The 17906-nt window shown below is 40.2% G+C and overlaps 1 protein-coding gene across 4 annotated transcripts; it reads right to left on the bottom strand.

The window, feature by feature from the left end:
• Positions 1-765: 765 nt before the first annotated feature.
• Positions 766-16727, bottom strand: SLC17A2 (solute carrier family 17 member 2). 4 transcript variants are annotated; one of them, XM_041772627.1, is made up of 13 exons: positions 16587-16727; positions 13394-13545; positions 12365-12475; positions 11174-11385; positions 9009-9242; positions 8836-8923; positions 6550-6636; positions 4904-5022; positions 4629-4790; positions 3987-4119; positions 3751-3898; positions 2830-2954; positions 766-1468 (listed from the first exon to the last, which is right to left on the bottom strand). In XM_041772627.1, exons 3-13 carry the CDS (start codon positions 12390-12392, stop codon positions 1293-1295), a joined length of 1512 nt encoding a protein of 503 aa, XP_041628561.1. In that variant the 5' UTR covers positions 12393-12475; positions 13394-13545; positions 16587-16727; the 3' UTR covers positions 766-1292. The 4 variants fall into 4 exon arrangements, with proteins under 4 accessions (XP_041628561.1, XP_041628564.1, XP_041628563.1 ...); XM_041772630.1 differs by having other exon boundaries at positions 2864-2954; XM_041772629.1 differs by having other exon boundaries at positions 13394-13541; positions 16587-16717.
• Positions 16728-17906: the final 1179 nt, after the last annotated feature.

Below are 17906 nucleotides of genomic sequence, written 5' to 3'. Positions count from 1 at the left end.
CTTCTTTTTGTTCTCTGCAAAGTCCCTTCCTCTTTATATTTTAAATACCAGGGAACAGAGCCAGAGTGTTCTCATCTTAGCATCATCCTTAGAGCCTGGCCAGCTGTTTTCTCTGAAACACCTGCTCAAAAATACCTGTTGATTTGCATTAGGAGATTGTCTTCATCCACTAGGGTATCCCAAGGTTAGGTCCCTGTGGTTCTGTGGGGCTTTTAAAGATGTTGGGAATTTCTCTTCTAGAACAGTTGCAGCAAAATTGGCATCAGATCTGTGTATGAGTCAGCTCTCACAGCCTAGAGGATGTGTTTTGAGAGATAGGAACCACAATTAATTCCTGTTGGAGACAATGATGACTATTTGAGTCCTGGGAAAATAGGAAGGAGGTCAAATGATTTTTCTCAATCCCAAAAAAGTAACTTCTCTGGTATGGGAGATCAGTCTATGCTTTCATCCATCTTGTTATACTTTCAGTATTCTCCTTATAAATCATCATTTCATTTGAAAGCACCTCTGTTGTCTCCCTTCAGTTTTCATTATATGGTCCAAACTACCTCCTTGTATCTTCTGGAAGTCCCCATCTTGCCCCCCAACCTCCTTGAGCTTTTCAATTCTGCCTTTTCTAGCCTTTGATTTCTAGTTAACCTCATTCATTTAATCTCTGTCTGGTCATTTCCCAGTCTTTAATCCCATGGAAGCTAAGGATAAGTAGACATCTGTTTCACCTGTTGGAAATGATCCTAATCTAAATAATTTGAAAATTATATATTTAATTTTAGCATGTGAATTTTAATAAGGTTTAACCACATAAATAAACATCCATATTTCACACAATGTATAGAAATAATAAAAAAAGTGAATTCTGTGGATTACAGCCTCAAATTTCTGTTCCATGCTGAGCTCTATAACATATGACTATAGCTCCTAGCAGATCTTCTCTGTGTCCATAATCACCCCCATGAAGGTACTTATCAGTGATTATTTTCACATAGATTTTTATTCATCTAGTACTTTCCAAAGAGGAAACTTCAAAGGCAACAGGAATTGACTTTTCAACTGTGTGCGGAAGTTGTCGAATGTGGCTGTGTGTTAGAGACCCAGCAGAGTGTCTAACAACTAGTGGCAACAGGGCTCTCCCACAGGCCAGTTCATTCAGAGTCTCTGCGAACAGACCCCATCAACCCTGTGTTTTAGAGACTCCTCAGGGAGATCCTGCACACAGCCAGAGTTGAGAACTGCCGAGCCTATGGCCAAGAATATGAAGAATGATGATACGTAAAAAAACGTTGCAAAAGTTAACAGTCAGTACTGCATTTAAGTTTGCAATTCAGTATCCTCAAAGGCGGGTAAGGGTCTTCTCTTTGGCCCAGTCTTGGATTTCTGCTTGTCCAAATGTGATGTAAAAAAACATGCCAAACATGTTGACAGCAGCAGACAGGAAAAAGACATTCCTCCATCCCGACACAGAATCCTGGAGACAGAAAACACAGAATTATCAATTTCACAGCTTCTTCCCCACCAGCTCTAGAAATCCTCCATTTTGTGCGTTGCAACATCGATGTCTAAGCATAGCAGGGGCAATATGAAATAGTCACTTAACATCTTAAGTTATTGAAGAAGATTTTGTGAAATTATTGGAGAAAGAATGACTCAAATGAACATTGGGCTCTAGGTCGAGATAGATTTTTCTTTAAACCAAAATGAATTAACTTATGCTAATGGCTTTCTAGAAACTTGGATCCCAACATTCACAAAAATATCACATTACTCATTTAAAATTATGCCTAAAATGACATTTTTAAGGTCTCATCCTTGTGTTCTCTCTGTTTAGTTTTGTTTTTGGCTGTTGACGTCAGCACCAATGCCCTTTGGATGGGCATCTCAATACAATGTGAGTTGTATTTGTCCAGAATGTTCTTCCTCCCCCAGCCCTGGTAAGTCATAGTTCATTTCTGGCATTTTAGTCACAGTGGATTCCTAGCACTTTGGCTGAAAATGAAACTGGAAACTAGATCACATAAAGATGTATTAAAAATGAAATAAAACTTTTTTGTAAGTGGGTGGCTTTCCTGGGTGGCTCAGTTGGTTAAACATCCAAGTCTTGATTTCAGCTCAGGTTGTGATCTCAGGGTTGTGAGATCAAGCCCTGAGTCAGGCTCAGTGCTGAGTGTGGAGCCTGTTTAAGATTATCTCTGTCTCTCTCTTTCCTTGCCCTCCCTCCCTTGCCCTGTTCTCTCTCTTTAAAAAAAAATAAAATAAAAATTTTATAAGTTGACTCTTGTCATCTTTCCACCACAGACTGGTTCTGCTTTATCTTCTGTCCTCCCAGCTCACACTTCACCCTGAGTGAGCCTCATGGCCCGTGCTCACAGCCATGCTCTTGGCATCATGACCTCACATCTCCTTATTTAAACTGGTCTTGGGACCCTTTGTGTTTCCATTTTGTAATTGTTTCTAATTAGCATTAATCTGAGCAGGCTCTTCATAATCTTTCCCTTCTGTTCCTCTGTCTTCATGTCTTACCATTCCTTGCCATGTATCACTCACTCTGGTCATAACCCACAACTGTTTCATGCTTTTGTTCCTCCAGGAGCTCACCTGTGCTGTTCTCTCTACCTAAACTGTTCAGTTTCATCCATGTAACATCCATTCATTTTTAGAAGTTTGGCTTATGTTTTCTTTTCCCTGGGAAATCTGACCTAACAGAGTGTCATTTCGAGTCCCCTGTGAATAGAATGATCGTGTTGAAATCTGTGCTTGCCATCTCTGTCTGACCACACAGTCTTGGAGAGCAGAGGCCCTGCTGTGAGTCCCCAGTGCCTAAAACAATACCTGCCACTTGCAGACGTTCAATAAACTGGCCAACCTGACTGATAAGGAATCCGGTGGCAGTGGAAGAGATGATTCCTGCGATGAGCCCAAATCCCCTTGAGATTCCCATGAGGAAGCTTGCATACCTGTGGGCCAATGATTTTACACGTGATTTTATACAGAAAGCTGCCTGGGGCTTTTCAGCAATTCAACTTTAATGCAGTTCAATGATCATAGGCAAAGGCATTTTGCCTAATGCAGTTTTTCATTTACCTAGAAACATTTGGGGTAATTGTTTGCCTACGCTGAAATCACCTCTGCCAAATCAACAACCAGGGGCCACTTCGGTCTCTGGGGAGCCCAGGATCCACCCCCACCCCCATCCTGAGGCCGCTCAGCAAGGTAAGCCATTTGTGCAGTGCATTCAAAGTGCCTGGGTTTGAACCCAAAGTGCCTGGCTCTGCCTTTGTGTGACCTTAGGCCTGTCCATTAACTTTGCCATGACTCAGTATTCTCCCCTTTAGAGTGAGGATAACAATGGGGCCTACCTCATGCTGTTGTGAGGATTAGACGTGTTGATATATGTCTATCAAATACTCTTGTCTCATGGCAGGTGCATACATATGTGGTAGCTGATATTATCAATACTTTGGAAGCTTCTCCAAAACACACATGTGTGGACCATTTCCCAGAACACACAGTTCAATCTCTGGTTGCGGGGAAGCTTGGAAAACTTTATATCTAAATGATTACTGGGCAAGATTAGGAACTGTTGTTCTAAAAATGGCACAGGTCATGGCATGTACTGACATTTCTAGTTATTTGTCGTCATTGTACTATCATTTTGTGCATGTCATAACAAGAAGGAGTTGCAAGAAGAAGGCTGAGGCCTAACACCTCAGAAGAATTTGGGTGAGGGGAACAAACAGGTAAAGGCCTTACCTGGGGGCAACATCTAAGGTGTTGATGATGAACCCTGAATCACACAGGTTGCTAGTCCCAGGAATAAGTATCAGTAAAATAATGGTTGTTACGTAACTGGAAGCCACGAAGGGCAGGGCCACGGCACATAGCGATGGAAGGAGGAGGCCTAGACAATGAAACACACCATTAGGACCCCTCTCAGACCATATGTGGAAAAATGGATTAGTTAACCAAGAACCTGCACCTATTCTTACCTAGAGATGAAAAGAGTTTTCGTACAGTGACTAATCTGAGAAGATTTCTGGACAGAAGGAAATCTGCCAACTGGCCTCCTAGAATTGTACAACTTGAAGCAGCAATAAAAGGCAGGGAGGACAGAACCCCACTCTGAAGGGAAGAAACACATACAGTGACTGCAGATGAGCATACAGCACCAATGTTTATCAGTTCCACAGGCAACCATGCTCCCCATGCCCCCCCGCACCCCAGGTAGGTTGTTTTTAGGAAATTAGCATCCTTTTCCACAGGAGAAGAACACTGCCTCAGGTAAGAGGGCCAGTTCCATGGTATTACACTGGTCTCTATAGAAAAGTAATATTAATCTCTAAGGGACATTGAAGGATTGGTTGATGTGGTGATGTTGCTCAGTGTTGTCAGAACATAGATCCTGCAGCGACTCTACCACTCAGTGGTTGTGTAATCCAAGGCACATTGACTTACCTCTACATGTCCCATGTCCATGTCTGGACAATAGAAATCATTACCATGCCTCTCACAAGGTCACTGTGAAGGTTAAATGAGTGGTTATGTGCAAGGCCAGAATGCTCTAGGCAGCATGGAACGATTTCTCCTTATTGCCATTATTGTTTTCATAGAAGTACCAGAAGTATACTCACATCTCTGATGTTAACATGGAGCACAGAGCTGATGTACGTTGGTAGGTATGTTATAATAATGGTGCATAACCAGAAATGGCTGAAAAAACCCGTGAAAATGGCCCATAGTGGTAGGCATCTGACCATAGCCTTTATGGGGACAGATCGTCTGGGAGAACTGGACTGAAAGGAAATATCTAATCAATGTGGGGTTAGAACAGGCCTGAGAGTGCTTCAGCCCCACCCCCACCCTGGAGATCTCTGCATGGTCCATAGGTAGAAGGGATGCACTGTACCTGTTGAGCCAGTGAGGCCACAATGTATTCCTTTTCCTGGACACTTATGCATGGGTGATGCATGGGGTCATCATAAATCACCGTGAACCACAGGAGACAGCAGACACAGCCAATGCTACCTGGGAAGCCGAGATCCAGTTAATTTTTTAATAGATTTGTGTGCTGGAGGAAAGGAGTTTCCTCCGAAGTGGCACCTGTTTGTTCCCTTCAAAACATACATATCAACTCATGGTTATGCCACCATAAGGAACTAAACTTTCCCAGTTCTTTATTTCAATTCTTTTACAAATCTCCTTTTTGAAAAAAGATTTATTTATTTATTTGAGAGAGAGATAGCACAGCGGAGGGGCAGAAGGAGAGAGAGAGAGAGAATCTTAATTGAACTCTGCACTCAGTACAGAGCCTGATATAGTGCTCCATCCCAGGATCCTGAGATCATGACCTAAGCCAAAACCAGGAGTTGGACACTTAACTGACTGAGCCACCCAGGCTACAAATCTCTGTTTAACTAAAACTCTCCAGATACCACATCTCAGATACAGAGTGCCACTTGTCAATGTCAGAGCCCTCTGGAGAGAACATAAGCATGAACATACCATTGCACAGCTGGTTAACTATTCTTAGGACTCAGTTATAATGTTATATGACTTTAGCAGCAGTTTCTTATTACATTCATTATTGTCTTATTTTGGAAGATCTGAGTAGGATTGAAGAAGATAGTAGTCATACATACATGAAACAACCTGCCAGAAAATCAATGTGACAAGGCAAATTTCTAGCACATTTGCAAAAGACAGTATTATTTGTATTCAAACAATACATTCATTATGGATTTCCAGAAGACATATTTCTTGACAGTACCTAATTAACATGTATGGATCAAAATGACCTGGGATTAACATCATTAATGAGAGAGTCATACAAACAAGAACCATATTGAATGACATCATTTGGTTAAACAACAAAACAGAAATGTATCTCATTGCTGAGATCTGTCATTTAAAGAAGTTAAAGACTGAATTTGATGGGATAAGCCCTGGAATTTTCCCTAGGGAAAGATGCTTTTTTTTTTTTTTTTTTTTTTTTTTTTTTTTTAAGTAGGCTCCACCACCAGTGTGCAGCCCAGTGCAGAGCTCAAACTCATGACCATGAGATCAAGACCTGAGCCAAGAACAAAAGTCAGACAATTAATTGTCTGAGCCACCAAGGCATCTCAGGAAGGGTGTATTTAAATCGAGCTTTGTAGGATTCACCTAGTAGAGAATAGATTAAGAGCATCTTGGCAGAAATAGTAATTACAATAAAATATGAAGACATGTTTAACGTGTGTTTCACCAACTTTTGGTGACACTGACATTTTAACCACAGAGCAACTAGATCTAGTATTTTAGAGGTGGTAGTGGAGATTCTACAGAAGATGCCAGGGGTGGGAGGGGAACACTACACTCCCAAATCCTCAAAAGTCAACACCACACAGAGCTCATCTCTTAGACTGGAGTCAGGGGGCTACCAATCTTCAACATTCTTTGTCACCTTCTGTTCAGTAATGGCCATTTTCTCATATGGTAATGGGTGACAGGTAATGTGGGCATCCAACCAAATGGCTGGCAAACAGAGGGTTTGGGATTATAAGGGAAGTGACTCACCAAAGATGTAGAAGATAAAAGGCCAGCCCAAGGCCTGTGAGATTAGTCCCCCCACGCAGAGAATGATGAAGGACCCAAATGCTACCCCTGAAGAGAAGAGGGACAAAAAAGCACTTATGAAAACAGGAAAGGGCTGAGACTGAGTGGCCTCCCTGGACATTGTCTCAACAGAGAGGAGGCAAATTACTAAGTGAGGAGAGTCTCTCTTCCTGCTCACAGATCTCTCCCAATAATGTCATGTGAAGTACTTAGAACTGATAAATAATAATAGTATGCCTCCTGACACTTGAGTGGCTCTTTAACACCAATGAGCCCAGTACAAATCCCTTACTTTGTCATAGAAACTCTCTACAATCATAGCCACCAGTATTTCTTTATAATTAGAGTTGCATTCTGGCAGGGTTCAATACAAGGTTGACAGGGAAGGAAAATTACACAGATTAATAAGACATAGTCCCTGACCTCAAGGAGCCTTTAGTCCAGTTGGAGAGAAAAGCATGAGCAAAATTCACTTTTATAAATATAATATAGACCTTGGAGTTTGAACATATTTTATAGAGACCCACAATAAGAAATGCATTTTACACAGAAACACCATATGTATACAAATACATACACATACATAAACCTTAAACAAAAGTGTCATGAATTAGTACTTAGACTCACCATGTGCAATGCACTCCAACATTTTCCATTCTATTATGTTCTATTCTACTCTATTCTATTCACTTTTGTTTTTAAATACTGGTTTTGACCTATTACATTGATTTAATGACTCCCTGAATGGGTCTCAATTTACACTCTGCGGGGGGAGGGAGAGGATATGGAATACAGCTATAATGATTTATTATAGTATGCTATGGATGTATACATGAGGAGAGTGTTAAAACTGACAATGAGACTTACAAATTGTTTACATGAGCTAAGCAGTGAAATGAATGTATTTGGGGTAAACGAAGCTGGAAGTAGAGGACCTTCCAGGAAAATGGGCCCATAAAGTAGGGCCGGAGAGAAGTGAAGTGCAGATTGTAGGTGGTGTGACAAGAGCCTTGCTTACAGCAGTATGCTAAGTGGAAAAGCAGGCTGGGACCAGATGGCAGTCCGTCTTTGTATCCACACAATAAGGAGACCAGTCTTTATCTGCAATCATGGAGGAATACATGGGAGTCCAAGCAAGTGAGCAAAAATGCCTTAACTGTGCTTTAAGGAGATAACTTAGCTTTGATGGGAAGAGAGGTCACCAGGGAACAAAGCTGGAGGAGAGGGAAAACTGGCTGAGAGCATTTATAAACAAAGAAGACAGCATAACTGCAATGGAAGGAGCCAGAACACAGGGCTGCTTTGGAGTAAAAATCTTAGGATGCAGCCGTGCATTGGAGCTCGGAGTGAAAGCCTTAAAGAAACCTGACTTCTGTTCTGCAAGTCTACACTTTCAGTGCTACCAGTTGGGGCAAATGGCAGTGATAAAGTCATTGAGTCCTTGGTGTGATCTGATCACATGCAGTGGAGAGGCAGAAGGCAGGGCAACAGAGGGTGTGCACTCTGGGGCCAAGCTGTCTGGGCTGAGATCTCAGCTCTACCACCTACTGCTATTCATATTTGGGTAATTTATTTAATCCCTGCATATGTTAATTCCCTCTTTTGTAAAATGAGAGTTTAAAAAATAACTAATTATCAGACAGTTGCTGTGAAGATTAGCTTGGAATAGCAAAGAACTCAAGGTCAGTTGGGCTCTTTAAACTCAACTTTTCAGACTGATTTCTCTCCTTACACTGTGAAATCTGATAGTCTTAATTCTCACATGCATAGCTTTGCTAAAATAGTGTTTTTATACACCATCAAGTATTATATATGTTTACTTGATCTTTAAAAAGAGATAGCAAGCACAAGGTGGGGGAGGAGCAGAGGAGAGTTCTGGAGAAACAGACTCTGCTGATCAGGAAGCCCAACACGGGCTCTATCCTGGGACTCTGAGATCAAGGCCTGAGCTGATGGCAGACGCTTAACTCAGTAAGCCACCCATGCACCCCTAATTTTATTTGAACTTTTTGCATTTAAGCCAATTCAAGGTCTAAATGTTTTCCGACAATGGTTTTCTGACCACCCTAGCTCACAATGGTCTCCTGTTTCTGATCCTCAGTGGCTTTCTCTCACAGGTGTTATGTAATTTTCTCACACTGTTAAATTTCTTGGTACCACTTTCTCCCTCTGTGCACATCACAGAGAAGGAAAGATGTGTTGGGGCTAAGCAGATTGCAAAGCTGTAATTCACATGTACATCGTTACCTGAACCCGCAATGCTGGTGAGCTTGCTTCGTTCAAGTGGGGGAGCCCACTTTGCCCAAATTGTAAACTGACCCGTCCATGCCATTCCCTAAAATGAAAATTATCAAGATCTTTGATCTCAAGTAGAATTCAGGCACCTGTATCACACTCAGAATGAGAAAGTTGCTGGGTACCTGGGCCATGCCCTGGATTGTCCGAATCACAATAACCAAAATCACTCCGAAGTCGGCAGCCAATGGCGTAAAGAGGGTGAGAAGAGAGGAGATCAGCAAACCAGCACCAAGCATCTGTTTTGCTCCAAATATCCCTGCTAAATATCCACTTGGGATCAGAGTCACTATTATCCCGTAGCTGATGGAGCTAAAGATGATACCCTGAGTCTCTGGGCTCCATTCATAGACAGAGGCCTGGGTGGGAGAAAAAAAGAAAATTCTTTGCTGAGAAGTTCTGTTAGGAAAATCTACTTTAAAACCAGTGCTGGTTGGGGTTGGTGGGATTCTAGTATAGAAATCACCTTTCTGTATTTGTTTGTTTGTTTTTAAAGATTTTATTTATTTTCTTTAAAATTTAAATTCAATTTAATTAACAAATAGTGAATTATTAGTTTCAGAGGTGATTTAGTGATTCATCAGTTGTAATTTTTTTACCTAACAAATATCCCACTTCTTCCAAACAAACAACCAATTAATTATATCCCTACTCTGCTTTTTTCAGAGGGAGAGTAAAAACAAAAGAAATGAAGAAGGAAAGAGTTAAGAAATAAATACATAATAGGAAGACATAAATAATAAGAAGCCATTGGGAGATATTTTGTCTGAGAGTTTCTTTTAACTATTTGCTTCTGGGAGAAGTTAGGTAACATGTTGACTCTTGTTTCAAAAATTAGAAAAAGACAACTTTACTAAACTCTCATCAAAATCAGCCTTAAAATCAAGTTTAGGAATTATGGTCTGCCCTGGGAGAGATGACTTCTTAACACATACTACACATTGATAAAATCACATTCTTCTCATGATGCAAGCCAATAAATAATTTTTGGTAGCCAAGTAGATATGTGGCATCAGGCTATAAATTGAAGCAAAGAAACAAAAAAAATATATATGAAAATGAACTATTTTTATCTACTTATAATAACTATAAATAATGCAAGATATATGCTTCACATCAGAATTCAAGTTTGAGGATAAAACATCAGTAAAACAGGAAGTTTGAGAAGAGGGGGGAACAATTTGCAAAGGTCCCAGGAAGGAAGCAATACTTGAGCCAACCTTTGAAGAATGACTATGATTTGTACAAAAAGAAATAGGAAAATTTATTTTTATTGAGGAGCAAAAGTTGAACTTGTCACTTTTGAAATTATATCAAATGATGAGAAACTAATCAGGGCTCTGATTTGCTCAAAGACCTTCCTTGGGCCACTGATAGTAGATATGAGTGTGCTGAGAAGAGAGGCCAGATTCTGGAGGAACACAGCACATCAAGAAAGAAGTTTGGCAACTCGAAGGTATACTGGAACATTAAGCATGAGAATTTGAATGCATAGAATGAATGATGGTGAAAAGACTGGAGGGAGAGGGGTCATTATAAATAAGCTGGGTCCAAGGCAATAAAATCGTGAAATACAAGGGTGACATTAGGAATGTACAGTAAATGATAGTTTAAAGGAAAAATTTAAAAATAGGATATAATCATGATTCTCATATGATATTGTGATAAAGATTTTTTTTTTAATTTTTTTTTTTTAAGATTTTTATTTATCTCAGTAATCAATGAGGAAATTGGTAAGATGTTACAACTGGTCCAAAGGGAATTCAAAGACACAGAAGTAGGAATTAATGCTGAATTCGATTTTAAATATATGGCAAAATTGGCTTACTCAACTGAGGGGCAAGTGAGGAGAGTATCAGTTGATTTTCCACAGGACAAAAATCATTTGCAGAGCTATGAGCAAAAGTCTCTTGCATTACTACTTGTTATATAGAACTTAGAGAGTTGCAGAATAGCCCCAAGACAATGAAAGGTGCAGAAATCTACATAGAATCTGGCAGAAGGGCGCGCTCCATGCCAAGTTTTTCATGGAAGACACCTAATATTCTGTTCCTTTGTAGACGGTTTCACAATTTTTTTCTATAGTCTCCCCACCTTGTAATCATAACAATTTCAATGAAGAATTATTTTTATCACAGAAGTAAACAATATCTCAAAAACAAAATTCCAGTCTTATTTTAGTTTGTCATTGGCACCTCATGCTTCTCTAAAGCATAGAATCAAGATCTTTCCGTTCAAACTGAGTTTTCCCTCTCAACAAAGAGCACCATTCTCCATGATAATTACTTACCTCTGTATTAAATTCCTCCATAGATCTGCTGGGGTTCTTGACGGTGTCTGCAAGAGGTCCTTCTGTGGAGGCATTGGGCAGACCATGCAGCTGAGTGCTGTTCACCATCGCAATAATTGCAATGCTCAGACTCACACGCTGGGTAATCATGGTGAAGTTTGAGAAGTGCATGATGAAAGCCAGTCCATAGCGTAATGAACAGAACTCTGGACCTAGAGGACGATATGAAAGTACACAATGAGCATCCTGACTGAGGCCACCGTTTTTCCACTTCTCCCATGGCTAAGCCTGAAAAAGACATCAGAGACCTCACTTAGCTCTACTGCCCTTTTTCACCAAAAAAACCATGACTATAATGCTCCTTTGTCATATTCTTCAGTTGGCTGTAAGAAAATCAATCTGGGATCTTACAGTCAAGTAAAGCAAATATGACTTTTTCTGGAGGTGTGGGAAGCAGACTGTAACTATAGGAAAATCTAAGAGTCATGTTTTCCCAAAATCAAATGAATGGCGGAGATCATGACAAAGCCAGTGACAAAACCCAAGTCACCCAGCTGCAAGTCAGAGGTCCTATCTGTTTTACATATCTATTCACCGCAAAGCTTGGATGTTTGTATTTGGATAACTGCTTTTGAAGGAAGCTAATCAAATCTCTAATCTGAGAGAGAGTATGCCTAAGTGAACACCTCCACTGACTCCTTAGTGTGATGTTCACTTAGAAACATTTTTGTTGTGTGTCACTAGACTCTGCCTGCACATGTGTTCAGCTTTTAAAAAACTAATGTGGAGAACCATTTTTACTGAGTTTGTAAGTGATATGGCACTGGATGAGTATTCAGTATGCTACAAGAACAACATATTTTTTAAATGTATTTATTTATTTGGGAGAGAGAGAGCAGGGTAAGGGGCAGAGGGAGAGAGAGAATCCTCAAGTAGACTTCCTACTGAGCTCAGAGCCTGATGTGGGTCTTGATCCCAGGACCCTGAGATCCTAACTTGAGCCGAAATCAAGAGTTGGTCCAATGTTACACTGAGTTTACTTTGAGTTTTCATAATGGGTGACATGACTTAAACAAACAAACAAACAAACAAACAAACAAACAAGAAGGGAAAGGAAAAGAACAACCTTGGAGGCAAGTGTCTACTCTTCATTAAAGTAGTCTGCAAACAAGAGGGAAGGGGGGGGTTTACCTTTCCTGGTGGAAGACTTCTCATCCATTTGGCTTCTTTGGGAAGTGGTGGCACACTCTGTGGTGGACTTTCCCTCTGCCCTGAATCTCTTTTACCACAACTGGTTTTTATCTGTGGGAAAAACAACAATCCAAAACATGACACACAAACATATCTAGAATTCTAAGAAAACCATCTATAAAATTACAGTGAGTGGGGCTTTCTGCTACAATTACAAATAAATCTAGTTATTTTGACAGGAAAAGATAATTCATGATCCCCAAGTGGACATGTTTAATTTGATATCTGTACACTGATCAAACTCTTTTTGCAGATACATATACTTACTTCTTTTAGGAGATATCCTTATTCTCAGAATACTGTTAGTTTTGCAGCCATCCCTAAATTGAAGCTTCTCTGACTTTATAAGTAATATGTCATGCTTATATTTCATCACTCAAAACGCTGCATTCTTTCTGCACATCAATTCAACGAGAAATATCTGCACCCTTAGGTATGTTCATATTCTGTGACTTTAGAATAGAGGCTTATAAGGAATGAAAAAATGAAGAGTTTTATCCAAAGTTTCTTTGCAGTATTAGTTATTACAGCTTAATACTGGAGACAAATTAACGTAACAAAAAGGTTTTTAGTGAGTCTATGTTAATTGATCCTTATGATGGACATTATTAAAATAATGTCCCCAACATGTGGATACTCTAGTGTACAAAGCAGTTGCTGTGCTTGAGTTGATACCTGCATATCCACAGAAAAAGAAGCAGATTCATACAAATGCCAGCAGTGGCTAATTCTGCATTATAGAACTTGGTGGTCACATTATTCTTTATGATTTTTCAGATCCACCTAGCGATTTGTTTTTTTTTTAAACAAATCATAGATACTCATTTTATACCCAGAGGAAGCTAATTTGAAAGAATGATAATTAGCCTTCATTAGCAAAGACAGGATAACCTTCTTCCTGCTTGCCAAATGTCTCTAGAATTCTAAGATTTCCCCCTCTAAGTTTTGAAATTTTCTTTTTTTATTTACCTGGACCTAAATAAATGCCCAGCTGCTAAGCAAGAGAAGGTCAGCACCAGGAAACATGTTGACTTTTGTCCTGCTGTGGAAGGCTTTCGAGTCTTGCTAACTTCTGGATGATATCAGGAGCCTGATTCAGTGCTTTTTCACTCAGATCCTAGCTGAAGCAAAATGGAATGGACACCTAGTTTACCCAGAGTTTGGACCATTTTCTATCTGATTTCCCTTAATGTGAGTTCCCCAAGACTTACCTGAAGGGAACTTCTTATCTGTACATGCAGCTACTAGTATCCATACTCTACTTACAGCTTTCCCAGCAACTTCTCCAATCAATCTGAACTCTAGAGCTGAAAAATGCTCAGAGATCCTCTGGCCCAACCATTCAACTTACTGATGAGAAAACTGCTGTGCAGAAATCTGAGGAGTTGACACCAAGTCACACAGTTTTCAGAGCCAGCACCCGGTCTCCTAAAGCCCAGACTGGTGCTTATCCTATCTGTTAACACTACTTTCCCTTTATGTTCATATTTTAAGCTCAGCTTAGAACACAATATGGTAGTTTCATTTTGAGGTATTCTACAGGGGGGATTTATATGGCTTTAAATGGTTTTAATCATTTATTCCAGAACAAAATTTGATGATAAAATACTTTCAAGTGGAGCTTTGAATTTTAAGAGAATAAAAATGACTTTTTCTTACTTTTTTTTTAGTGGAATTATATCACAAACCTCTCACTTCGTCCTTCCCCTTCCACCTGTTGTCATCATCGTTATCATAGTTTTCATGATTTCACACACTGTTTTGAATTTTGCCTCAGTTGCTGATTTCACTTGTTAATTTCCTACTTCCTTTGCATTAGACAAATAGAGAAATTGAGCAGATATCACAAATCACTCTAAACTAGAGTTTCTAAGTGATGTAGTAATAGAAACTATTTTGCTAACATAATCACAAAAGCATATGAAATGATGGGTCTCAGCCCTGTTATGACTAGCACTCAGAGACAGTGGGTTGAGTCTAAGCCCAGTCATAAACACTGTTAAGGACCTGCCCATTCAGGGGTGACACTTCTAAAAACTAGTGAGTCCCAGTGTCAAAGCTGTAAGTAAATATAGAAAAATTGAATAGACATTCAATGAAAATTCTTTTAAAAATAATTTTATGATACAGTATAGAATTGTATTTTATATAAAATTAATAATGTAGACAATATGGCTTATACACAAGCAAAAGAATAGGGCTTTTTTCCTATTTGCCTCCATCTGGAATTCATTACTTTGTTATAGTAGTCTTTCTATTGCTCTTAGATTTCTCCTAATCCTCAGCCCATCTTGCATCATCTCTGTTAGCCAAGTCCCCAAGTTTACTCAGAGTAAATGTTACATGTGGTTGAAGAGTATGAACATGCAGTTCAAAGGGCATCCAGGGACCAAACTTTTCTGTGCCATTCACAATCTGAGTAAACCAAGGCAGGTTTCATCAGCTACCTGAGCTTTAATTAAATAGGAAATGGAAAAAAACAGCACATATGGAGATGATATTATTTCATGGGACTGTTGTGAGTGGGAAAAAAAAGGTATGATGCATGCCTTCTAAATGTAAAATATGCATCATAAATGTTATTGATATTAACAATAATAGCAATAATAATCAACAGTCAAGATTGGCACTAAGGCCCTCTCAGGTTAGTAAGTACAGATTTACAAGAAATAAAATACATTCCTGTAGACATGCTTTTGATCGATTGTTCAATTGGTTTCAAACATTTCCTTTTAAAAGAGAGTTCTTCTGGGATGCCTGGGTGGCTCAACAGTTGAGTGTCACCTTTGGCTCACGGCATAATCCTAGAGTCCCAGAATCGACTCCTGCATTGGGCTCCCAGCATGGAGCCTGCTTCTCCCTCTGCCTGTGTCTCTGCCTCTCTCTCTCTGTATGTCTCTCACGAATAAATAAATAAAATCTTTTTAAAAATAAAATAAAATAAGGTTCCTCTGAATGAGACCTTGGGAAATGGGGGAAGAAGGGATGTATCTTGCTACAAACATCAGAGAACTCAGGAAGAAGCAATGTCTTCCATGTTAGTAAAACTGAGGGCCCTTTTTATCACCTGTCTACCTTTCTGAAAGATTAGTACTGCTGAAATAAGACTGGTTATTCCAGTAGGTCATTTATGTCAGGCTGTCAATTCACTAATGGATTTAATCATGAGAAAAAGAAAAGAAAAAGTGTATCAAGCATCAATAGAGGGTGATCCTAGAAAGCAGGCTAACGCTCAAATCAGTGTAGTTGGGTCACTGCCTCCCGGGACTCACAGCTCAGCTCAGCGGGAGATCTGTAGGAGTGCCTGTGGGCCTTTCCTCCAACCTTAGGCTTCTCTTCCAGGAGAAGAGCCCAGCTGTGCTTTGGACTAGGGACCTTCTCTGGCAGGTTGGGAGAAGGCAACTTCACAACGTTTTCACCTAGGGCTTCCCATCATAGCACCATCATACTAATCTCTCTGGGTACCTCTCCTGAGCTGTCCAATGAGGGCAACAAACAGGGTGAGCTCTACAAGCATACATGTTTTTCTTGCCCTTAATATTTTTTAAAGATTTTATTTATTTATTCATGAGACACAGAGAGAGAGAGGCAGTGACATAGGCAGAGGGAGAAGCAGGCTCCCTGCAGGGAGCCCGGTGTGGGACTCTATCCTAGGACCCCAGGATCACTCTCTAAGCTGAAGGCAGATGCTCAACCATGGAGCCACCCAGGTGCCCCTCTTGCCCTTAATCTTAATCATGACTTCATATTCTCCTTTCCTTGAGAGACAATTTCAAATGTACATAGAAATCTGAGAAGACTCATTTGCCACAGCCTCCAACCCCAAACCTTGTTCGTTCTGATCCAGTATTTCATCCCACAGTGAAACCCATCCAACTCATCAAGGTGTCACAGTTAATACAGAATCCTCAGAGAAGGCATCATTGCCCAGTGTCCATTGGCACTGGTGGCCTCTCAAACCTTTCTCTAGAGTATCGATTGAATTGATTGCATGTTTCAGAAAGTCTCTTCATTTTGGAACCAGAAACCGTTTCCAGGTGGGAATCCTTAAACTGCTGTTAATGGTTTTCCTCTGATTCCCCCTCGGACTGTTCCTTCCCTTTAATGGATCTCTGATTGATTAGTAATTATCCTCCGACCCAAAAAGAAGAAAAGCACTTACCTTCACCATTAAACCAGTATTTTAAGCCCTAGACTATAAGGCTACTTGAAGAATTTTCTGTCCCTTCCTCCCTTTCCAATAATTCCACAGAGTTTCACAAGGATAAATAATGAGCCACGTGGCAGTCAGATAGCCTCAGGTCCAGCCCTGCATCCTCAGAGCAGAGCGCCCGGGTTTGACTCTGCTGATTAATTTTTAACCTAATTTTCAAGTTTTTACTGATATGAGTATCTCAAAAGGTGACATCATGTTTTTCTGCTTTGAACTGTGCATACAACCAAAAAAAAGTCAACAAGCATTTTTCCTGAAAGGAAGGTGGCATGGTATGGATGAAAGACCAAGGCTCTTGGGATTGGAGAGATGATATGAACCCCACCTTCACTTCCTCATATTCTTTCTTTCTTTCTTTCTTTCTTTCTTTCTTTCTTTCTTTCTTTCTTCCTTTCTTTCTTCTCTTTCTTCTTTCTTTTCTTTTCTTTTCCTTTTCTTTCTTTCTTCTTTCTTTCTTTCTTTCTTTCTTTCTCTCTCTTTCTTTCTTTCTTCTTTCTTGATGTTATTTATTTATTTGAGAGAGAGAGAGAGAGAGAGAGAGAGAGAGAGTATGAGAGGGAGGAGGGTCAGAGAGAGAAGCAGATTCCCTGCTGAGCCGGGAACCAGATGCCAAGCTTTATCCTGGGACCCTGGGATCATGACCCGAGCCAAAAGCAGATGCTTAACTGACTGAGCCATCTAGGCACCCCTTTCTAGAATTTTCTGTGGCTTTGGACAAGTCACTTAACCCCTGTGAATTTCACTAGTAAAGCAAGGGTTATAACACTCAACTCATGGGGTTATTATGCTAACTGGTAGTCAGTCTTCAATAAATGAGACGTTTCCACTAAGAGGTTCTGGTAAGTTGTCTAGACTTTCCTTAAGCTTTTAGTGCCTATGTTCTAATACACTTTGGCTAAACTGCTATCTTCTCATGATGATGCTATCCTGTGTTGGGGAACATCATCAAAGACGTGTGACCCATGAGCTGGGCCTGGGCACTCAGAGGCTCCTCAGCATCTCCTGGGAATGTGGGTCCCATTTGCCTTTTCCACTGTCAGAGGCTGCTCTAAGGACATAGCCTTGAGATGGTGATGTGGTGTTGAGCCTACCTATAGGATACACGACTGAGCCCAGTTAGGGCCTCTTTATAAACTTCTAAGATTTGGAAGATGGGTGCAGAAATCCATTCATTTTGCTGCCTCCTATGATAAGCGTCTTTCCCTTTGCTAATATTAAAACTGCCACCTGCTGACCTGGAGTGGCCTGCTTCTGTGTTCAGTCTTTCCT

This window comes from Vulpes lagopus, chromosome 10 (genome assembly GCF_018345385.1).
Source record: "Vulpes lagopus strain Blue_001 chromosome 10, ASM1834538v1, whole genome shotgun sequence".
Classification (NCBI taxonomy): Eukaryota; Metazoa; Chordata; class Mammalia; order Carnivora; family Canidae; genus Vulpes; species Vulpes lagopus.
Note: the sequence above shows the minus strand (reverse complement) of the source record. Positions and strands in the feature narration are given on the sequence as shown.

Bases quoted from the DNA above. Each gene is read 5' to 3' on its own strand.
- SLC17A2 (XM_041772627.1), bottom strand. From the start codon at position 12,392: ATGGATGAGAAGTCTTCCACCAGGAAAG. The intron at 9,243-11,173 runs GTAAGTAATTAT...TCTCCCACCCAG, and splicing joins TGGAGGAATTTAATACAGAG to GCCTCTGTCTATGAATGGAG. The intron at 5,023-6,549 runs GTGAGTCACTTC...TCGGCTTCCCAG, and splicing joins TTTTATCTTCTACATCTTTG to GTAGCATTGGCTGTGTCTGC.